Below are 24,275 nucleotides of genomic sequence, written 5' to 3'. Positions count from 1 at the left end.
TTCTAACAAGACCTACACATCTACAATGTTCTGCAGACAAAGCATTATCCATGTGACCGGAGAGTTGGATATAGGATAACTCTAGCAGCGCAATCTATCATTCTACATCTAGCATGTAGAATCTTAGTTGCGCTAAATTAACACATACTGATTGAATGCAAGGTTTTTAAATGTGGCTACACTTAGAACCTACTGTGAAACAACTTTCTGGGTGGAGAGGAATGAGTTGGACGCCGTTTGTCACTTAACATGTAAAATGGTTAAAGCAGGTTATTTGTGTTCCATTATTAACAACACTAACATTGGATAGTCGTAGGTCTTATGCATGAGGTGAACTACATTTCCCATCATTCCCTATGCCGGGTAACCCACAATCCTTTTAAGATGAACGCTGCTGAGAATGGAGGCGACGACGGAAAAATATGGAGGAGGCGCCCAGATAACATGGGCAGGGTCCTCCTCCCTCCCCCATGGGTAAGGGGAGGGCTATGTAAGCAAGTGTGCCAAACTCAGGCAAAAGCCTGCAAAGGGCAACGATAGAAGGGGGCGTGCCAAGCGGCATATAAGCCGGCGGACGTCCTGCTGCAGGAGTATCCAGCCTCGAGCAGAAGGACACCCGCCGCACCGGAGGACTTGTATTCGTTTTCCACCCACCCACTCTGCATAAGGAATGGCGGTATGGCAAAGCCTGGCCGCTGACGTGGACTGGCGAGGCTGTGTTTTGGTGACCAGTGGCAAGATACAGACTCCGAATGTGCTGTGGGAAAGCCAGAAGGGTCTTCGCTCTTCCGGGACCGGTACTTCTTGGGGGCCTAAGCGGCAAGGGGGCCTGGTGGTAGCAATGAGGGCTCAGCTTCCCCCAAATAAACGGCACTCCCCCAACCCAGGGACACCTGCAAGGGCAGGCAGGGCTCAGACACGAAGGGTTGAGGGAACTGGGCCTACTGTGGACTTCGTTGGGAAAAGGGGGAAGCAGATTTTGGATACAGAGCAGTCGTTGCACCTTCAGAACTATTTTCAGAAAGTTTGTTTGCTGTGTTTTGATTATGTTGTGAAAATAAATCTGCGGCCTTTTTATGCCAAAAAGAAGACTTGTCTCATTCTGCACTTTACTGGGAGGGAAAGGAAAGGGGCAAAGAGAATAAGCAAACATGATGGTACAAAGATGGACAAATGCCCAGGTTATGCGGGTTAGCACTCCAAAAGCAGAGCACGGCCGCTGCTCGCTACGAGGTAAGGGCTGACGGAGTAGCCTCCTCTTTAGAAGGCAGAGTAAAGAGGATACTCCCCTTATATTCTGTTTTTTACATTTGTATAAAGCCGAGCAGCTTAATGAGACTCGAAACAAGAACAGAGCGCATTTCTAAAATCTCTCGTTGCCTTAAAACAGAAAGTGGTTAGTGATTTATTCAGAACGTCAGGGATTTCCTGAAAACCTTGCATCCACAAATAGACGTGAGTACCTGACAGGGATCGGTTATGGGGTTAATTATAGTAGCAAACGTTTCACTATAAAGAAATACAGTACCTATAATGGAGGCACACTATTTGCCTCCGGCTAGGTCACACGAAGGTACAATATACGCAGATGCCGCGAGAAGTATAACGAGTTGGGGAATAGCGTTCCCATTGGTGGGCGACATTAGCGCATACCTGCCTACGTTTCCAAAAAGAAAACCCGGAGATTTGTGTCACACGACGCCCCGCCCACCGCCACGCCCACTTTGCCAACACGCCCCGCCCACTTTAAGGGAGTGTTCAATGCCTCAGAGGGCACATTCACATTACTTGAGAAAACACACAGCGTCTTCACTGCAGCCATGGGCGTAATTTTAGGGGGGTACGGGGGTGTTTGACCCCCCAACTTTCAGGGCACACTATTTTGTCCGCATTCATTTGAATGGGGTACCTTTTTTTCAGAGGTTATGTCCCCCCCAACATTTTCAGCAAAGTTTCTCCACTGACTGCAGCTCTCAGTTAACCTTTAACATTGTCTGTCACGTGAAAAGAAGTGCAAGATCACTCCGATTTTACAGACTCAAGGGGCCTTTCACCAAACATCTGAAAACCCCAGAGACTCCATGCTCTTCCCTGGAGACCTGGAGAAGAGCGTGGAAACCCTGAGTCTCCGGAGACCCGGAGAAGAGTGTGGAAACCCTGAGTCTCCGGAGACCCGGAGAAGAGCGTGGAATCCTTGAGTCTCCGGAGACCCGGAGAAGAGCGTGGAATCCCTGAGTCTCCGGAGACCCCGAGAAGAGTGTGGAATCCCTGAGTCTCCGGAGATCCGGAGAAGAGCGTGGAAACCCTGAGTATCCGGAGACCCGGAGAAGAGCGTGGAATCCTTGAGTCTCCGGAGACCCGGAGAAGAGCGTGGAAACCCTGAGTCTCCGGAGATCTGGAGAAGAGCGTGGAAACCCTAAGTCTCCGGAGACCCAGAGAAGAGTGTGGAATCCCTGAGTGTCCGGGGTCTCCGGAGACCCAGAGAAGAGCGTAAAAACCCTGAGTCTCCGGAGACCCGGAGAAGAGCGTGGAAACCCTGAGTCTCCGGAGACCTGGAGAAGAGCGTGGAATCCTTGAGTCTCCGGAGACCCGGAGAAGAGCGTGGAAACCCTGAGTATCCGGAGACCCGGAGAAGAGTGTGGAAACCCTGAGTCTCCGGAGACCCGGAGAAGAGCGTGGAAACCCTGAGTCTCCGGAGACCCGGAGAAGAGCGTGGAATCCTTGAGTCTCCGGAGACCCGGAGAAGAGCGTGGAATCCCTGAGTCTCCGGAGACCCAGAGAAGAGTGTGGAATCCCTGAGTCTCCGGAGAGCCGGAGAAGAGCATGGAAACCCTAAGTCTCCGGAGACCCAGAGAAGAGCGTGGAAACCCTGAGTCTCCGGAGACCCGGAGAAGAGCGTGGAATCCTTGAGTCTCCGGAGACCCAGAGAAGAGTGTGGAATCCCTGAGTCTCCGGAGACCCAGAGAAGAGTGTGGAATCCCTGAGTCTCCGGAGATCCGGAGAAGAGCATGGAAACCCTGAGTCTCCGGAGACCCGGAGAAGAGCGTGGAAACCCTGAGTCTCCGGAGACCCCGAGAAGAGCGTGGAAACCCTGAGTCTCCGGAGACTCGGAGAAGAGCGTGAAATCCTTGAGTCTCCGGAGACCCGGAGAAGAGCGTGGAAACCCTGAGTCTCCGGAGACCCGGAGAAGAGTGTGGAAACCCTGAGTCTCCGGAGACCCGGAGAAGAGCGTGGAAACCCTGAGTCTCCGGAGAAGAGCGTGGAAACCCTGAGTCTCCAGGCTAAACCCGGAGACTAGGCAGGTATGCATTAGAGTCCTCCTTGATTTGCATGTTATTCTGTTATCAGAGACCACCAGGGGGCACGGACCAGCATAGCTGCACTCTAGAGGAGCTCCGTACACCACCATCCCCCTTGGCGGCTTGAGAGTGAACGAAAGGCATACGGTTGACAACCCTCACTGTATAACCAGCTGCTGAGGTTATAGCTTCATGGAGCAGTAATTTTAGGGAAGCGGAGCTGCATCTGAGGGCTGTGCAGTGCCGGCACTCTGGGTGATGGCCTGGCAGCAGGCGAGTAGGCTGCGGCTCCCCTGGCGCCGTGTGACCCCGCATGGAGATGGAGCCCGGAATGGGCTTCGCAGATGAGGCGGGCCAAAGGCGGGGGGGGGGGATCTTGCTCCCCATTGAGCGGTAAGGCTCTTGGTGCACCCGTTTTGAGCAGTGGCGTCGCCAGGAATCAAATTTAGGAGGGGCACAGAAGGGGCCAAAAACAAAAGTAGGGTTGCCACAGACAAAAGTGGGAGGGGGCCGCCTATGAAAGGTAATGTGTGACGTCACAAGCTCCAAGATCACTGCTAGCTTTGAGGCAAAAGGAGAGTATTTGCCGTGTGATATGCAGACTTTTGCCTTAGTGAGTGTCACAAAAAACACGACGAACAGAGAACACAGTCACTGCTCATCTTAGTTTGGGGGTGGGGAAAGGGTGGGGCCAGGATTTCAGACGGGCCCCCCAGACCTCCCCAAGTGACGCCAATGGTTCTGAGTGCGGTGAGACCCAGTGGGGAGATAAGGGAGCGCCATGGTGACAGGTGGCGCCTTCCCGCAGTGGAGTTGTGGCACAGGCCCAATACCGTGGAAAACAGGGCGTAGCCCCTGCAGTGAAGTCATCTAAGATTTGGGCCTGGCCCGAAACACAGGGGCCAGTGGCGTGGCGCAGTAGAGTGCTGGGGGTCTGCGCTCTGGCCCCGTTCCCAGGAGAGGTCTTGCAGTGCTGCACTTGGGCCTGATGTTGCAGGACAGGGGGCTCTGCTCCTGAAGTGGGCTCTTCTTGTATTTTCTCACTGCGGGGGTCTAGGTTCCAGGCCCCTGGAGGTGCATCATTGAGTTTGGCCTTGCAGGGAGCTCATGGAGGCTGGCATAGATGGTGGGTGGCCCGGGCCTGGTGGTGGGCGCTCTGCAGACCTGAGACTTGTGGGGCTTTGACATGGGAGGCAGACGGGGTTTAACTGATTGGATTGGTTGAGTGTGGGGGAGCTGGATCTCGATCCTCCCTCTGTGACTTTTTCTTGATTGATGTGGATCAGGGGTGGGGGGCCTCCCGCATATAGGGCCTCTGTGGACTCGTGTACTGCTGATATGCCTCTGCAGTATGTACACAATGGGTGGTCCTGTCCTCAGGAGCTTTTGGGTACTGCACGTGGTTTAAGGCAGTAAATTCTTTTACCTTCCTAGGTTACCCCTGTAAGGCTCAATTGATCCCTAACATGAGGGGAGAAAGCAACCGTAAACAATTAGTAGGTTTTTTATGGTAGCCTTTTTATTTCTAAAGTGGCTTTTTTTCCTTATTAAACATTTTTTAAGAAAAAATCAAGCATTCAATTCAAATCCAAAATTAAAGTGACCATGTACAGTGAGGTGCCAGGATTTGACATTTACATAATTCAGTCAAAAGTCTGGTCTAGAACCGTGTTTTTAAGAACAAAAGAGGAGGTATACAATTTCCAATTTCAACCTTACATAGATCGGTATACAGAGTGTGTCCCAACTTCTTGTGTTTTTAGAAAAAGTCGGTAGGAGATGTGTACATTGTTATTTCGTAGCAAAACAAAACGTATCCTCCTAGTAGCATTGTTGTGGAGTTTTATATTAGAATACAATTTCTTAGCATACAATACTTTTTTTAAAAAGAATGACATTTTCTGTGTTGAGGTAGTACAGAGAAGTACAGAGATAGTACTGGTGGCCAGCTAAGGCTGGTCCAAGACCGAGAGAGACTGGTCCGACGTCTGTTAGTAAAATAAAGAGAGTTCAGTGTGTTTCTATGCTGTGGTTTTACAACAAATTGCCACTAGAAACACTGACGTTTCGATTGATAGAAAGTTTCAATCTTCATCTGGGGCCTTTGTATGTTCAGGTCTCCCTGTCCCCTGGAGCAGTGTGGAACCTCCTGTGGCTCCAGAGGTGGGTGGGGGTACAGTGTTCAATAAAGGAATGCTGGGGAAGTCCAGTATAGATGCTGGTTTAAATAGGCAGCCTTGTATGGATCCGGGTGCCTGGTGGGTAACCATCTGTAATTAGGGGCTAGAGTACAGCTCGGGCGCCGTCGCCCTAGTCGTGGTATAATGGCTGGAGTCCACGATGCGCTTCTGCAGTGCTCAGAGTTGCCCGGGGGAGTTGGACAACTACAAACATCAGCAGCGGAGGGACCGGGCGGTACTGGTGGCCCTTGGAGTGGCAGTATAAATGACTGGAGGACTGCGGGGCATGGGTTTGAGGTGTGGATGGCCAGTCGCGCCTGTGTCACAGACATGAAATATTGGGACGAGGTCTGTTCTGCTGTTTGACTATTCATCGAGCTGCAGTGCCAGGCCCTCAAAGGGCCTTGACCAAGCGTTGGACTAAGAGACAGAGGGCTTGCCAACTATAGAGTCCTTAATGTGAGAGGCAAGCTTTCACATCTGAGGGGTACCAGGCGGGGGTAAACACTGGCGGCAAAGGTCAAAGGAGGTATTCCCAGTTTGCAGCAGTACCAGAAACCAGCAGCAATGGAGGGAGCAGGCATTGACGGACCGCCACCGCCTGAGGTTGGGAGTAACATCCAGGCACCATCTACAAAGGAGGGCATAAAAGACATATAGCAGGAGGTCAGGCCATTGTGAGGTGAACTACAGGCCTCAGTCCTTGATCTCTGAGGTAGGGTCGCCGTCCTCGAGAATCAATTTGAAGATATGGAGAATAATTACCTTAGTGCAGACCTTGTAGAAATGAAGTTTGAAAGGAGAATATCGGATCAGGAGACCAGAGATGAGAATTATCGATTGAATATGGATAACCTCAAAAATAGGGAGTGCAGGAAAAACCTTTGTATGTTTGGTCTCCAAGAGAGGAAGGGGAGTCTGCTAGTGATATGGTGAAGACAGTGAAAACTCTGGTGAATGTCCTGTTCTCTAATGAGGGTGGAATGGAGGTGGAGATTGAACAGGTGTATCGTGGAGGAATGGCCAGGGTCAGAGATCCGAGATCTGTGGTAGTGAAGTTCTTGAGGTATACAGAGAAATCTGCAGGACTGGAAAGGGCGAAACACCTACGTAATATTCAGTATGAAGGAGACACTATATACATCTATAAGGAGTAAGGGCAAGTGCAAGATGATGAGCAAGGGGGGTTTAGGGGAGACCAAATGCAGGGGTAGACTGGATGGGGGGCTGGTGTCCTGTATGACTCTGAAGGAGCCAGCCAGGCTGCCAGGGGGAAATTAGTAGGGGAGAGGGAAGGAAGAGGAGAAAAGCAAGGTCTTGAGGAGCTTCCAGAACTTAAGGAGATCTGAATGGGCAGGGAGGCCATTCCAGAGTGAGGCACATGTGGTGGAGAGCGATCTAGCCCCCACTCTCTGCTTGGAAAAACATCTGATCTGCATAGAGTTAGACGACCGACGGGAGGAATTACAGGAGAGAGAGAGTTGGATGTAGTGGAGTCCAAGGCCCCAGAAAGCCTTGTGGATGATGCAGAGGTTCTTGAACGTAATCCTTGCAGCAACCGAGAGCCAGTGGAGAGACTTAAGGGCTGTAGAGATACAGTCCCTGGGCTACATGCCTAGGATCAGTATCGCAGCACTATTTGGGATTAGTTGAAGGGGGCACAGGGAGGAGTTAAGCAGCATGAGGAAGAGGCTGTTGCAGTAGTCTAGCCTGGAAACAACCAGATTTCTGGAGACATTGGGGGTCATAATGACCCTGGCGGTAGCTGTGCCGGTAAATACTGGCACGGCTGCAGCTGGAGTCATGAATTTTTCAGCACCCGGCAATGGGGACGTACCGGGGCATTACAGGCCCGGTGGTCCTGGTAATTCCCCATTGCCGGGTGCCGGAAAATATTACTCCCTGTTCCCATTCGAGTCCCATTGGACTCAATGGGAATGGGGAGGGCGGATGCACCGGCACCATTCATGAATGGTGCTGGTGCATCCGTGGAGGTCTGCGCGCGGGTGCCGTTCCGCCCGCCAGATCATACCTGGCGGGCTGAAAGGCACCCGTGCGCAGAACTCATAGTTTGCCGGTCTGGAAACAACGGTACCGGCAAGCTTACTGGTACCGTTGTTTCTGGACCGGCAAACTTATAATGAGGCCCATTGAGTTTCTGGGGGAAGGTGGGGAAATGGAAAATTCCTCTGAGGAGGTGTAGCTGAAAGTGGGCCTTCTTGGCAAGGTCTGAGATGTGAGGGGAGAACTAAAGGGAGGGGTTGAAGATGACACCAAGGTTTTTTGCTTCACAGGAGTGTGAGGGACGGGGGCCCATGGAGGGTGGCCAAAGTGTGGGAGGAAAAGAGGGATCAGGGCTCCCAATGAGAAGAATCTCTGTCTTACTGGCATTAAGGCAGAGATCATTGGGAGGGCAGCATTCCTAAATAGGGGAGAGGCTTTCATAAATGAGCGAGGAAGAGAACGAGGAAGAGGAGGGTAGTTTGAAGGAGAGCTGTGTGTCATCTGCATAACACTCGAAGGTAGAACACAAAGTTGAGATCAAATGGGCTAGAGGGGCCAAGTAGATAATAAAGAGCCAGGGAGAGAGGATAGAGGCCTGGGGGACACCACAGGTAGAGAGTGAGATGGAGGAGAGAAAAGGGCCCAGTTGAACCTGGGAAGGTCGGTCAGAGGGGAAGGAGGTCAACCAACCCAGAGCTAAGTCCATGAGGGAGTCGATTTATCAGGGTAGCATGATTTACTGTGTTGAAGACAGAGGAAAGGTCAAGAAGGAAAATAACGGAAGGAGAGCTGGAGTCGAGATTAGAAAGCAAGTCTTCACAGGTGTTCAGGAGACCAGTTTCTGTGCCTCTGGCAGCTCTGAACCAGACTGGTGGTCTTGGAGGCAACCAACAGATTCAGAGTGGTGCTTAAGCTGAGAGATGGCCTGCTTCTCCAAGAGTCTGGCCATGAAGGAGGTAAGAGAGATAGGGCGGTAGTTAGCCAGACGGGAAGGGTCAGCCGAAGGCTTTTTAGGAGGGTGTGATCAAAGGAGTGCATTAGGAGGGAGGGTAGGACCCAGTGGCAAAGGATCAATTGCAGAAATAGGCCAAGGCTGGAGCAAGGGAAATAATGTTGTCCTTGATAGCTCTGGAGAGGCAAGGGAGCACTTGTTTGGATGAGACTTTCATAGAGGGGACTTGTCTAGAAAACACATCAGGTGTTATGGGAGAACAAGAGGGCAGTGGGAGTGGGGCATGAGGGGCAAGGGTTGCCTGGGAGAGGGGTGTGAAGTAGAGGAGAGAGAGAAGAGGATCTCCTGAGTTTTGGCCATGAAGTGAAAGGCCAGAGCAGTGCTGAGGACCTGGGAGGGCAAGGGAGAAGTGGAAACTGCAATAGGGTTTGCGATTTCCTTGCAGATTTTGAAAAGTTCCACTGAGTTGTTAGAGGCCACGGAGATGCGGGCTTGGATAGCAGCTCTCTTCTTAGAATGGATGGAGAGTCTGTATTGCCTTTGGAGTAGGCGGCATGCCAGTTTGTTAGAGGATGTGTTTTAAGCCTACCATTTCCGCTCAGCCACTCTACACTTGTGCTTCAGAGCGGCCAGGGCAGAGTCGTACAAGGAGTTGCACTTAGAGGCCAGTTTCATGGGGATCCTCATGGCAGGGGCAAGGATCCAGAGTCCTGGAAATGGCGATATGAAGGTTAGTGAGGGATGTGTCAGGGTGAGAGACAGTGGCAGGAATAGGAGGGGCGTGAAGGTGGCGGCTAAAGCAGCAACTGACACTCGCTTCCTCAGTTGCATGAAGGAGAAGTGGGCTGGCAGTGTGGGTGGAGGCTTAGCCGGGGGATCAAGGAGGTCCAGGCGAGAAGAGAGGAGTGCATGATCAGACCAGGTGAGAGGAGTAATGAGAGGATTGGAGATGAGAGCATCCAGGGTGTGACCGGCAGAGTGCGTAGGACGGGAGGGAAGAACGGAAAGTGAAAGAGTCGCAGAGGTTGCGGAAGTGCCCAGAGGCTAAATTAGGGGAGTGGAGGTGAATATTAAGTCTGCAAGGAGGAGACGCTTGGAGGAAGAGGTCAGGAGAGAAGAGGTGAGGTCAGCCCATGCAGAGAGGAAGAGGGAGACCTGGCCAGGTGGCCTATATATGGTGGTCAGAGAGAGGCCAGGGGAATATTAAGTCTGCAAGGAGGAGACGCTTGGAGGAGGAGGTCAGGAGAGAAGAGGTGAGGTCAGCCCATTCAGAGAGGAAGAGGGAGACCTGGCCAGGTGGCCTATATATGGTGGTCAGAGAGAGGCCAGGGGAGACATCAATCCTGCAGACAAGACATTCAAGCGAGGAGTAGGTCTGAGTGGGTATGATAGTAGCAGGGACCCATACAGACAAGATCAGGCCACTTCGCCTCTGGACTGGGTTTAGAGTGGATCTTTTAGCCCTCAGGGAGGAGTGTCAAAACTCATGACAGAGCTTGCAGTGAACCATTTCTGAAGGAGTTGGCAGATGTCAGAGTAGCATTTGACAGCAAAGTGAGAGTTGAGGGTAGCTAAGTGGAGCAAGTTGCCACTTTTGAAGGTCTTCTGAGGAGGGGTACAGGGGCATGGTACACATGCCGGGGTGGCAGAGGAGTCAGAGGGAAGACAGCAGAAGGAGTTGCAGGAGAGGGGAGGAAGTTGATGAGAGATGGGCGATGTCTATCAAGAAGGAGGAGGCTGAGCTGAGAGCCCTGGGCCATGACAGTGCCATTTAAGTAGACATTAATGATGACCCTGGAGGAGAGGAACAATGCCAAGAGTACCGCCCAGAGGCTTCCACCATTAATGGGAGAGGAAGAGAAAGGGGAGAACGCAGAGACCAAGTGGAGAGTCCAAAGGGCCAGTGAAGGGACGACAAAGAGGATGTCAGTGACAGTCTGTCTTGAAGAAGCATTGACAGAGGTGTCAACGATGGGGAGGCCTGGGTTGGGGACCAGGAGGTCCATCTTGAACTTTTTCCTTCCAGACTTAGAAAGGGGGGTAGGAAAAGTGATAGAATAGCAATTAGAGAAGATAGGTGAGATAGAGAGCACCACTGGGGGAAAGAGGAGAGAAAGCAGGGTGTGGAGAGGGGGAACTGCAGAACACGACCCAAATACACACACCAAAGCAATAATCAAACAAAGTGTGAAAGGAAGGATATAACATACAGCAGAAAAACACAGTTGTAAGACAGGCACATTTGAATTTTCAGAAGGGTGGAAAAAAGCAAACAATTTAAACAGGGCTGTGTTTAAGCTGAGGCCAGTTCCTTTAAGAGCCATTGGGTCACAGGTAACAGTAGGGCTGGGACAGCAACAGTCGAGGGGCAGGGAAAATTAAAAATAGACTGGAAAAAAGTAGGGTGTGGACTAGAAGAGATAAGAATGAGTAGGGTTAGAGATGATATAGATGTGTGCATATATAGTGTAGATTTGTGGGCAAAAATAGGTTTTTAAGATTTGTACAATTTTTTTTTTAAATGTATTTTTAATAGAATGAAGCAATATGTTGTATATAGTAGCAAAGTGATTTTGGACTGACATTGAACATATTAGAATGTTTGTGATTATGTATTTTGAAAACATTTATTTTTAAAACAGAGCTTTAAGTGTGGTAGGGGCTCGGTGCCACTCTCATTGGGAAAGTATTTTAAAGCCAGGACTCATTAAATTGACTTTCATTTTTAAGGTTTAATAATGGGATACATCAGTAATAATGGTGTTTTTTTTAGTAGAGGATGTCAGTTTTAGTTTGATTTAACAACAACAGCTGAAGAAATTTGAGATTGGATGGTTTTTAACGGCAGTAGGGGGGTGGGACGTCCTGCAGAGGCCTTCGGCTGCTCCTCTATAATACTACCGGAGGAAGCTCACACTGCTATAGTCCTATGGCACTGCTGGAGGAGGCTCACAGTGCAAGAATATTATGGCACTGCTGGAGGAGGCTCATAGTGCTAGAATCCTATGTGGCCGTTGGGGGAGGCTCACACTGCTAGAATATTATGACACTGTTGGAGGAAGCTCACACTGCTATAGTCCTATGGCACTGCTGAAGGAGGCTCACACTGCTAGAATCCTACGGGACTGCGGGAGGATGCTCACACTGCTATAGTCATATGGCACTGCTGGAGGAGGCTCACAGTGCAAGAATATTATGGCACTGCTGGAGGAGGCTCATAGTGCTAGAATCCTATGTGGCCGTTGGGGGAGGCTCACACTGCTAGAATATTATGACACTGTTGGAGGAAGCTCACACTGCTATAGTCCTATGGCACTGCTGAAGGAGGCTCACACTGCTAGAATCCTACGGGACTGCGGGAGGAGGCTCACACTGCTAGAATTGTATGGCACTGCTAGAGGAGACTCACACCGCTAGAATCCTATGGCACTGCTGGAGGAGTTGATTAAAAATAAAGATAAAGAAATAGAAAATGTCATAAAAAGAGCAAACAAAATAAGGCAATGTTTCTGTTTTTTATTTTTTGTGTAAACTGTAATATAAATGGTACGAAAATATGTGGTGTCAAGGTTGATTTTGCAGACTGTATTTCACAATGAGTAATCAAGATTGGGTGGAAAAGCATGAACACGGCGATTTCAACACTGAAAACTTGAACAATTAAAAGAAAAAAGGGCATTTGCCAATTACAATCCTTGTATTACAATGTGGACATAATTTGGGCAACAAGGACTAAAGTGTGCCTTAGGTTGTATGTTGTCCAGGGAAGATGCCTGGCCCTTCATAAATTACGGTTCCCTCTTTTCCTGTTTACATTACTCGGAGGAAGGTCACACTGCATGGATGAAATTCAAACTGCTGGTAGGAAAGTCACACTTCAGGGAGGAAAGTCACCCTGCCTGAAGGAAGGCCACACTGCTGGGAGGAATGTCACACTGCTGGGAGGAAAGTCACACTGCTGGGAGGAATGCCACCCTGCCTGGAGGAAGGCCACACTGCTGGGAGGGAAGTCACACTGATGGGAGGAAAGTCACACTGCTGAGAGGAAAGCCACACTGCTGAGAGGAAAGTTATACACTTAGAGGAATGTCACGGGAAAGTCATACTGTTTTGATGAAGGCCACATTACTAGGAGTAAAGTCACACTGCCTGGAGGACGGCCACACTACTAATAGTAAAGTCACACTGCCTGGAGGGAGGTCACACTGCTGGGAGGTAGGTCATACTGCTTGGAGGAAGGTCACAGTGCTGGGAGGAAAGTCATACTGCTTGGAGGAAGATCCCATTACTGAACGAAAGGTCATACTGCTTGGAGGCAGGTCCAACTGCTGGGGGGATAGTCACACTCCTTGGAGGAAAGTCACATTACTGGGAGGAAAGTCATACTGCTTGGAGGAAGGTTCCACTGCTGAGAGAAAGGTCCAACTTCTTGGAGGAAGGACCCACTGCTGAGATGAAAGTCACACTGCTGGGAGGAAAGTCACATTACTGGGAGGAAAGTCATACTGCGTGCAGGAAGGTCCTACTGCTGGGAGGAAAGTCATACTACTTAGAGGAAAGTCATACTGCTTTGAGGAAGGCCACACTACTGGGAGTAAAGTCACTGCCTAGAGGAAGGTCATACTGCTCGGGGTAAAGTCACATTACTGGGAGGAAAGTCACAATGATGGGAGGAAGGTCATACTGCTTGGAGGGCGGTCCCACTGCTGATATGAAAGTCACAGTGCTGGGAGGAAAGTCACATTACTGCGAGGAAGGTCCTACTGCTGGGAGGAAAGCTATACTACTTAGAGGAAAGTCACAGGAAAGTCATACTGCTTTGAGGAAGGCCACAATACTGGTAGTAAAGTCACTGCCTGGAGGAAGGTGACAAGGCTGGGAGGAAAGTCATACTGCTTGGAGGAAGGTCACATTACTGGCAGGAAAATCACAATGATGGGAAGAAAGTCATACTGTTTTGATGAAGGCCACACTGCTGGGAAGAAAGTAACACTGCCTGGAGGAAGGTCACACTGCTGGGAGGAAAGTCATACTGCTTGGAGGAAGATCACACTGCTGGGAGGAAAGTTGCATTACCGGGAGGAAAGCCATAATGCTTAGGGGAAAGTCACACCCCTGTGAGGAAGGTCACACTGCTGGGAGGAAAGTCACATTATTGGGAGGAAAGCCATACTGCTTGGAGGAAGGTCCTACTGCTGGGAGGAAAGTGATACTACTTAGAGGAAAGTCACAGGAAAGTCATACTGCTTGGAGGAAGGTCACACTGCTTGGGGGAAAGTCACATTACTGGGAGGAATATCACAATGATGGAAAGAAAGTCATACTGTTTTGATGAAGGCCACACTGCTGGGAAGAAAGTAACACTGCCTGGAGGAAGATCACACTGCTGGGAGGAAAGTCATACTGCTTGGAGGAAGATCACACTGCTGGGAGGAACGTTGCATTACCGGGAAGGAAGCCATAATGCTTAGGGGAAAGTCACACTGCTGTGAGGAAGGTCACACTGTTGGGAGGAAAGTTACATTTCTGGGAGGAAATCCATACTGCTTGGAGGAAGGTCCTACTGCTGGGAGGAAAGTAATACTACTTAGAGGAAAGTCACAGGAAAGTCATACTGCTTTGAGGAAGGCCATGCTACTGGGAGTAAAGTCACTGCCTGGAGGAAGGTCACACAGCTGGGAGGAAAGTCATACTGCTTGGAGGAAGGTCACACTGCTCGGGGGGAAAGTCACATTACTGGGAGGAAAGTCACAATGATGGGAGGAGAGTCATACTGCTTGGAGGAAGGTCCCACCGCTGAGATTTAAGTCACACTGCTAGGAGGAAAGTCACATTACTGGGAGGAAAGTCATACTGCTTGGAGGAAGGTCCTACTGCTGGGAGAAAAGTTATACTACTTAGAAGAAAGGCACGGGAAAGTCATGCTGCTTTGAGGAAGGCCACACTACTGAGAGTAAAGTCACTGCCTGGAGGAAGGTCACACGGCTGGAAGGAAAGTCATACTGCTTGGAGGAAGGTCACACTGCTCGGGGGAAAGGCACATTACTGGGAGGAAAGTCACAATGATGGGAGGAAAGTCATACTGCTTTGATGAAGACCACACGTCTGGGAAGAAAGTCACACTGCCTGGAGGAAGGTCACACTGCTGGGAGGAAAGTCATACTGCTTGGGGAAGATCACACTGCTGGGAGGAAAGTTGCATTACCAGGAGGAAAGCTATAATGATTAGGGGAAAGTCACACTGCTATGAGGAAGGTCACACTGCTGTTAGGAAAGTCACAATGATGGGAGGATAGTCATACTTCCTGGATGAAGGTCACGCTGCTCGAAGGATACCATAATGCTGGGAGGAAAGTCACACTGCTAGGGGGAAAGTTATACTACTGTCACATCCCGTTCTTGTTGGAAATTGCCATGGCGTTTATATGAGCGCTCTTCAACACACAGAACCCACTAAACTACAATTCCCATCTTCCTACTATGTTAGTCACGTGACACGCACGCACCACGTTGTCGTGTCTTCTGAAGACTGTATTTAATACTGTCTGTTCGAGTGCCCAGCACTCCTAAACTGTGTTAGTTTCGAGCGTTGACTCCTGTTTGATCTTGAATCCTGTGCTGAATCCAAGCCTTCGCCCCTGCCCTTTCCTTCCTGTTTCCGACGCCCGCCCCTCTTCGACTGATTTCCCCGGAATCCTTGAACTCGGCTTGCATCTCGACCTCCACTTGTTAAAGTCCTCTGGCTGTGACGCTTTTTTCACTCGAGCACGATAATACAGAAACTAGCGTGAAGTAACGCTTGTTTCCTTTGCCCTTAATTTTGTTTACTTCAACAATCATTTTTTCAGACACTGTTGAATTTGGACGCTTTGCTGAATTCTCTTTAAGTTATTTCTGGGTATTTTTTGGACGCTTTGCTGAATCTACTATTGGATTGCTTTGGACATATTGGGACGCTTTGCTGAATCGATTTGAATCACTTTGGGATATTCTTTGGGACGCTTTGCTGAGTCTACTTTTGAACTCTGTGGATATCTTCTTGGGACGCTTTACAGCACTGAGGTCCTGAGGCACTGGCGCACTCCTCCTTCACCGTGGATATAAGAATTCTCCTCTTTGTCCATTACTAGTAGGTTACTGGTACATTTTTGCTACGGAACCGGTAAGAGTGGGTACTTGGGGGGTGTTGTTTGCTGTTAATTCGGCAATACCTGGCTGCGTTCTGAACGTCTGCTCTGTTCTTCCCTCCTTTAGCTCTGCTGAGTCTGCTCCTGCCTTTTCACTCAAGCCCTCAGCCTGACAGGTGGAATAGATTCATTGTAGGCTGAGCTCTTGGGGGGGAAGTCTTTGGCATATCACTTTAGAGACTTTCATGTTCGAAGACAGAAGGATACTTTTCCATAACTGGGAGAGTAGTATCTGTGGCAACTGGGATACCATACCTAGGCTGTGACAACTACTTAGAGGAAAGTCAGGGGAATGACATACTGCTTTGATGAAGGCCACACTACTGGGAGTAAAGTCACTGCCTGCAGGAAGGTCATAATGCTGGGAGAAAAGTTTTACTGCTTGGAGGGAGGTCACACTCCTGGGAGGACAGTCACACACCTGGTAGGAAAGTCACATTACTGGGAGGAAAGTCATACTGCTTGAATGAAGGTCCCACTGCTGGGAAAAAAGTCACACTGCCTGGAGGAAGGTCACAATGCTGGGAGGAAAGTCATACTGCTTGAAACCAAAACATATAGGAAACCAACGAAGGTCAACTCTGTACTTTATGCACGAAGCAGTCACCGGAGATCTACGATAGACAATATTCCAGCGGGAGAATTTTATCGTGCAAGAAGAAACTGCAGTCTAGATGAGGACTATCTCAGGAAGACCGACCTACTTAAAGATAGATTCATAGAGAGAGGATATAATCAGAGATGTATAAAGAAAGCGTCAGACAAGTATAAAGAGCCAAAGCAAGAACTGGGAAAGACCATATTTCTATAATCACTAAATTTTCACAGGACTCTTCTTTACTCTATAAAATGTTTTCTAAATACTGGCACATTCTTAGATTAGACAAAGATCTGTCTCCATTCTTGACTGAGAAACCAAAGTTTACTTTTACAAGGGCTAATACTATCAAACAAAAATTGAGTCCATCTTTCCTGAATGTTAAGGAAGATAACACCAAAGAAACTTGGCTAAAAGGAAAAAAGGGATTTTTCAAATGTGGAAATTGTAATCAGTGTAAATATGCCTACGCTAATTGTGATTCTTTTACTGATGCAAATGGAATGAAAATTGAGATTAAGAGTTTATTAACTGCAAAACATGCTATGTAATATATGCGATTATTTGTAAATGTGGTAAGCTGTATATTGGTAGCACCATACGGCAACTAAGAATACGAATAAGAGAGCATTTAGCGTGTTTAAGAAATGCTGACCCGAAGTCACCATTGGCCATACACTGGCAACAATATCATCAGCTTGATAATCAAGAAGATTTAAGATTTATTGGACTCATGCAAGTCAAGCTGGGGAAATGAGGTGGCAATCTTAGGCTTAAACTCAGACAACAAGAATGCAAATTAATTTGTTATTTAAGGAGCACCATAGTGGGACTTAATCAGGACCATGAGATGCATATATTCTTATAGAATATTTGTAAACAATACCAATTGGCAAAGCTTTAAACAATCACAACTTGTGATTCCATTCCAGCCCTACCCACAATGGAGAAAGACACAGTAACTTTCTGTCTAATTCCACCCACAAACCTAGTATAAGGTTCAAATACGTGATTAGATCATCAATTTAGTAATGATCATATATTGAGTTGTATCGCATGGGAGATATATAAATAGACATGGAGATGCACTGGAGTGTAATGCATAATGCATATGGAGATACTTGAAATAAGGATATCAGACACGATACTAGTATATATCAGTAAATCAAAAAAATCTTTTTTCGGGATTCCCGAGTGACAAATAGTGTTCTTTTAACTTATAGCGCTTTGTTTACATTACATGCACGTGTGGCGTCGCTGCGTTCGCGCCCGTGTGACATCATCGCGTTATATACGGGTGACGTCATCGCGTATGCGTGCGCGGGACGTCATTGTGATGCGGTTCTCACTCCTGAATGCCTTTGGTGTTTATAAAGTCAGCATAGTTTCGTGTGACTCCCCCTTGGAGCACTTATTAAAAGAATTGGATCTGGGATTGAGCCCGTGATGAGGTGAGTTCATATCATTTTTGATTCTCTATGGGACAAAGTTAGCCTGTTATGGTTCAATTTGCTAACGGGAAACTGAAGAATATAAAATGACATGGGACAATGGTAACTTACATAACAAGATTCAAAGAAAGATGGGAATACTTAGTTAAGGAGAAATTTATTTTCTATTATCTTGAATGGATACAATTTTATATATGACTTTACTAAGATAAAATTATTATTTTATAGTTGGTCCAGGAACTTTGGAGTACTAAAAATAATTTACTGATACAATACTAGAACATAATCATCTGTCCAGGTTAGTGAAAAATCTTTTTTCAACTATACAAGAACCGACCCATGGAACTATAGATGCTGCTCATAATGTTATATAATATATCATCGTTTTTCTATATAGGTTTGAGAAGAATTGTCAAATGAAATTGTCGGGTATTGATAACCAAAATCAAAAAAGATATAGGGAGAACACTTGGGGTAAGCATAAATCTTATAAAACCCTTAAATTCTGAATTTAACATATCAATATGTTATTTGAATATATTTCTAGTTTATAATCAGGTACTCACAATGTGGGTCTGCTGGAATGGGTCACATGGAGTGTGGGACATAAATTGACAAATAAATAAAAATTAACCATATATAAGGCTTATATAATGCTGTTTATTTGAACCTAAATCCAACACTAATTTAAGGTTTTATTTTGTTTTTCTTTGAAAATGGAAATTATTTACTTGAATATGACGTGACTTTCCCATCATCATGCCCTGGTATGTGACACTGTATGGTATGGATTATAATTTTACTTATTATCAATTTTTTGTTTTTATAAAAAAACGTACACAAATGTATATACGTGGTGAATATGTAACTTGGTACAGCCTTGAAGACGACCTGAGGTCGAAACACGTGTCGGCTGTGTGTTTGCTCGAAGAATAAAATCACTAATTTTGGAGAAATATTATGCCAGCGGTTTTTTGGATTGACTTGGAAATAATATATGGATAATAAAGGGATGGATTTATAAAAATAATAATTTCTGAAACTAAAGTTAAAAAAACATATGGTCAGAGCGCAAGATATCCGCCCGAACTTTGTATCCTAATTTTACACTTTTACAAGCTTTGTGGGAAGTTTGAGGGTAGGATATAACCTGCAGCCAACCTGTTCATTACGAGTTTTTGAGTGGGAACGAGTGCACACAGGTCTTTAGCGATCCCACATTTTTGACAGTCTGCTTGGAGGGAGGTCACACTGTTGGGAGAACAGTCACACTCCTGGGAGAAAGGTCACACTGCTTGGAGGAAGGTCCCACTGCTGGGAAGTAAGTCACACTGCTGTGAGGAAAGTCATACTGCTTGAAAGACGGTCCCACTGCTTGGAAGAAAGTCACACTGTCTGGAGGAAGGTCACACGGCTGGGATGAAAGTCACACTGCTGGGAGGAAGGTCACTTTACCGGGAGAAAAGTCATACTGCTTGGAGGAAGGTCCCATTGCTGAGGAAGGTCCCACTGCTGAAAGGTCTCTCCCACTGATACAGGAAGCCCATACTGCAGGATACCAGCCCATGGTAGCGCCCTCTTGGTGCTAGACTGATTGCCCCCAGCCCGGGGATATGCTTACCTTTGCCCTGGGAGAGCTGCTGCACCAGGCTTTGCACAGAGTCCACCAGCTGGAGGTGTTGCCGCTGCATCTGCATTGCATGGCTGCTGACCGCCTGCAGGGTGCGCTCCAGGCCACTGACAGTGCTGCTCTGCGTCACCACGAAGCGCTGCAGCTCCTGCCTGTCCGCCTGCATCCCCTCCATCTCGGATCTGTGTTTCTGCTCCAGGTCCCGGACCCGAGACTCCAAGGCACTGCACAGGATAGATAGAAAGGAGAAGTGATGGACACATCAGTGTGCACGAGTAGTTCACCTCCAGAGAATACTCACTCATCATGCTGGTGGTAAACTGCCACAACTACTTCTCCAGCTGCACCGGGTGCCCACCCATCTGACCCCCATGCGCATCTCTCACCCCGAGCCTGTAGCCGCCCATGGGTGTATGGAGTGGTCTGAGGATGCCTGAAGAGTGACAGCTCCCTCGGCACTAGCAATGCTGGGGGCGAGACTGGTGGCCACCATTTTGGAGTTCCCATGAGGACAGCACAGTGAGGCGAGTAAAGGCCGAGTGGGAGGGGAAGGACCTTGCACACATAGGGCCCTCTGTGGAGGGGGAGCCTTCGTGCCCATCTGAGTGCACACATGGGGGACTCACCCTAGCGTGAGTGCAGGGGAAGGCGCTCTCCGTGTGTCAGTGAAGCGGGAGTGGGCACTCTGCATGGGAATGAGAGACATGTGTGTGTGTGTTCCTCCTTCAGTATGAAGATCGGATTGACATTGGATCAGGGGAAGTCCTTAGGCGCAGGCTGTCATGAAGATGTCTATGTTTTTTTGTCCCAACATGGCAGAACCCAACTCTAAAACCCGGGCACCCTCCAAACGTCCTTCAGCCGGATCCCACACGTACTATTCCCTCAGTCTCTCTCGATTCAAGAAACCGCCCTTCGTTGCCTTCGAGGGACAACAACCCGGCGCTGTTGTCTCCGCTCATGGGAGGGTGGAGGTTTCTTACACTGTTGCAAGTGTCTCAGGAGTTGTTTGTGTCTGTAGTCTTGAAGCTACTTCTACGCAAGTGTGGGGTTCTTGTGATCTCCATTGACGCGAGTAACCCTGGAAGAAGCTGTGCTGAAGAACAGATGTGGAGAAGACATCTGGAATATACTGCCTCCTTGCTGTGGTGCCTGCCCCTTTAAGGGCACACACGCGGGGAGTGACGCCACTCGTGCCATCCGTGGCTGGAGCAGGCGTCCCGCAAGATCTAGGGGCAAGGCTGACGAGCGTGACTTGGTGATCAGGGGATAAGGCGCACGCACCAGCCGTCATTCGGGGAAGGGACGGGGCCACCTTGTCTGGCAGTTGTCTGGTAGACCGCCTACACCGATACTCTATGGCAACAGAAGAAGGAAGCTAGGAAAGGTTCTTGGGTGAGGGCCAATCAGTGCCAAGCAGTATTGTGGAGACCATTGGAGGTACCAGACTCCAAAGAGAGCCCAATAGAGGGGGGAGAAGTGCTGTGGAAGAAATCAGAAAAGATTGGAAGGCTGGACATAGGCAGATGCAGAAGGGGGGCACTTGGAGGAACGCAAAGCGTTTCCCCCCCGGGGTGTATTTTGGCGCTGCACATGGCCAGCGAGATGGCCTGCGGGGAGAGCGCCTCCGGGGGGTATTTAAGGGGTCAGGGAAGGTTCGGGAAGCAGGCGACGGTTGGAAAAGAGATTGATCAGTCCTGGTCGCCTGCTCCCGAGCCTTTCCTCACTTAGGCCTGGTTAGGGGTTTTTGTGGTTGTGAGGAGAGGAGTGGTTAGTGTAGTAGTGGGTGGTTAGGCAGTTAGTATTTGCATAATATAAAAAAAAAAAAAGTTAGTCGGAGGTACCGTAAATAAGATACCTCCACTTAATTTGTGCAGGGCGGCGTCGCCTGCGGGACGATTACGTTTGGATTTGGTAGGCATTTTCGAGTCCGGTGTGTGATTTCATATATTTTCTCCAGTTTTGTTCAGGCTGTTGTGTGGGCGTTTATTGGAGCATCTGCTGTCAGCCGCAGATCTCTTGTGCGCTTCTGGTCGGGGGGCGGCCGTGGGACCAGTCGCTAGGGGAAGGGGTGCTAAGTGCCCTATTAAGGCGCTCCTGTTGCAGCTCACACTGCTGCTTTTAGGGATTTCGCTTCATGGTGCGGGCTGCAACGCTGTGCTTTTCACTTCCTGGTGCGGGCTGCGATGCTGTGCTTCAGCGCGGTAGCCGGCGTTCGTCAGAGGGGGCACTGCAGTTCCCTTAAAGGGATCGCATTATTTTTCTGTGCCAGTGCGGTGCGGCCTGCGAGCCGCCAGGGGGCAGTGTGCTATTTTCGATTTTGGCCCCTTTTGATCGTGGGCTTCTGGTTTTTTGGATTTTTCTTCTCTGGGGACAGGTTATGAGCTAAAGGTGGGGGCTTCGTAGGGCAGGGGTATTATTGAAAGGGGGGTATATAAAAAAAAATCTGTATATCTTGAATTTATAGAGTTTAAGTGACTCTTTTTAGGGATATTAGTTTTTATAACCCAATTTGCTTCACTGGGTTTCCCATTCCTTGGGGTCTTGGTCCACGGGTAGGTGCTGGCTCGGGGATTTAGTGTAGCTAGTTGAGCTGCAAGGGGCATATTTGCAGTGCACGTTCAGATTATTGGTGCACGATGGTTGGCCAGGGAGCCAGTCAGAAGGGTCTGGTGGAGGCTAGGGCTCTGAGGGAGGCCCTGGAAATTATTACCAGGGCATCTAAGGCCCAATTGTAAGGGGCGGCAGGGGAAGTAACGGGAGAGGGGGAGGTAGGAGGGGATAGGCCGCAGCGGAGAGCAGCGGCAGATGGGGCTCTCGCAGCAGTGGTGGCTTGCACCCCCTCGGCGGGGAGAGGGGAGGTGTGGGAATCCCGGGGCAGGAAGATGAGGAGGGAGATTGACAGGAGAGCGTCCAGGGGAGAAATTATTTCGGGTGGGGAGCCAGAGAGGGATGGAGTTAATAATGACCAGGGGGAATTAGCGGAGGTGAGGAATGTTCAAAAAGGGGTGGGTCAAGGGAGCCACAGAGAGGGGGTGAGGTGGCACAGAAGGGGGCGACAAGGCAGAGGGGAAAAGGGGGTAAATACCTGCGGAAGAGTGCAAGTGGACGCTGCGCAGCCCCTGCTGTTCCAGAGGATGAATATGGAGAGGGTTTAGGAAGGCCCCTCCTGGGTCGGCGCGAGGAGAGTCAGGAGGGCGCAGCACGGCCCCTAGCGATGAGGATCACAGGGTGGAGGAGTGCACGCCTCGCCCGAGAGAAGAGGACCAAGAAGGTGTTTCTGCGGCCCTGCCGAGAAGACATCAAAGGAGTGGTGGGGCGGATGCCACGGGCTCGCAAGAAGAGGATTGACTCAACCCGAGCATGAACTTGCAACAACAATGGTATTTCAGGGGTGATGAAGCAGGGATGGAGGATTATGTGGGGCAGTGTGAGGAATAAGGTTATAGGGCGGTAAGGAGGAGGGGGGAGGAGAGGAGTTTGAGGTGGGATTGGGAGAGACAGGAGCAGGGCGGTCGGGGGGCAAGAGGTCGGGGAAACAATTGGCTGGGTGAGACTGCTGACATGTTCTGTCCCCGCAGTAGGAGCCCGTTAAGAAAAGAGATGAGGAGCATCGGAGTGGAGGCCAGACCGCAGACAGTCAGTCTGGAAAGAGGTGAGCGGGAAAGTGAATGGTCAACTGCATGGCAGGGGGGGAAACAAGAACGGGGGCAGGGAATGAAGGGTCTGGTTTGCAAAGGGTAAGGAGAGAGGTTGGTGTAATGAAAGCCTTGGTGGATGAAAAGGACAATTGCTCGGTGGAGGTTCAAACGGATAAGGTGGTGGAGCCATTGGCGCTCGAGGTACAGGTCTCAAAAGAAAAGGAGGTTGAGGTGAAGGGTAAGGAGAAAAAACTACTGTACATGGGTATCACGAAACCTTTGGGGGCGCACTTGATGGCAGCGACCAGGGATAAGATTCAGGCGAGGGAATTTGTGGATGTTTTTAAGCTGCTCCATAGGGAAGTGAGAGCAAAGGAGGGGTCTAAGGAAGAAGAGAGAGAACTGGCTTCGCGCCCAAGGGTCCCAATGACAATTGAGAATTGGACGTCAGCATTTATTATTTACGCCAGTGTCGATTGTGAGAAATTTCCGGAGCGATGCGTGGCTCTGCTAAAATATATGGATGTAATTAAGAAGGCATTTACGAGTTTTGGGGGCTTTGCGTGGGTGTGTTACGATGAGGAATTCAGAGCAAGAATGGCTGAGGACAGTCAGGCTGTCTGGGGGGAAATAGACATGGATCTATGGCTGCAATGGATGGCTCCAACAAGCCCTGCACCGACATTGCACACAGCAAGTGTTCTGCCTGTGCCTTTCCGGGCCTTTCTTGGTCGCCCCGCCCATGAGGGGGTGGGGGAGGAGGCAGAGTGCAGTCCTCAGCCGCAGCACATCACATCCCCCTTTGGAGGAGCAGGAGCTCCCTAACACTGCAGGAGCAGTGCCTCAGATGCCGCGAGTAAGCAGCTGCAAGGTAAGCCTCCGGGCTGTATTGCACTCGTCTGTGCAGCTACCAGATGCCACTTGCAGCGACACGGCGGAACGCCGTGATTGAGAAGCATATTTACTTGTAATCCGCAATAATATATGCCGATGCCCTTAGAACGATGATTAACATACTTTGAACAAAATGTTTGCTGGAGCCACAATTATTTTTCACGAGGTCGGCAAGTTCAAGATGGCCGCCCGTATGCTGTAAGGTGTACCTTCTTCCACCTTTTTTTGCCAAGCTCACCCTGAGTCCCTGATTGGTAGCCGGGTGTTCTTCTTGCACCTATCGTGAGCCGGCAGGTGAAATTGAGCCGGCCCACATCACGAAGGCACACCATCACAAAGGCTGCCCTCTGCCTGTCTCGAGCCTGTCATGGGCCATCAAGCCATCGGCCAGAACCCCTGCTCGAACAGACTATTGCTCGTCAACACGGTAACATTGTCG

The 24,275-nt window shown here is 49.3% G+C and overlaps 1 protein-coding gene across 1 annotated transcript in view; it reads right to left on the bottom strand.

The window, feature by feature from the left end:
- Positions 1 to 24,275, bottom strand: part of ANGPT4 (angiopoietin 4) — a 165,752-nt gene that overhangs the window by 35,965 nt on the left and 105,512 nt on the right. Inside the window, exon 4 of the mRNA XM_069650935.1 lies at positions 19,293 to 19,525. Coding sequence (XP_069507036.1) covers positions 19,293 to 19,525 — 233 coding nt within the window. The remainder of the gene's footprint in view (positions 1 to 19,292; positions 19,526 to 24,275) is intronic.

The sequence above is a fragment of the Ambystoma mexicanum genome, chromosome 3p (assembly GCF_040938575.1).
Source record: "Ambystoma mexicanum isolate Mex_15411 chromosome 3p, UKY_AmexF1_1, whole genome shotgun sequence".
Taxonomy (NCBI): Eukaryota; Metazoa; Chordata; class Amphibia; order Caudata; family Ambystomatidae; genus Ambystoma; species Ambystoma mexicanum.
The sequence above is the reverse complement of the archived record's forward strand: the minus strand, read 5'-3'. Positions and strand labels throughout refer to the sequence as shown.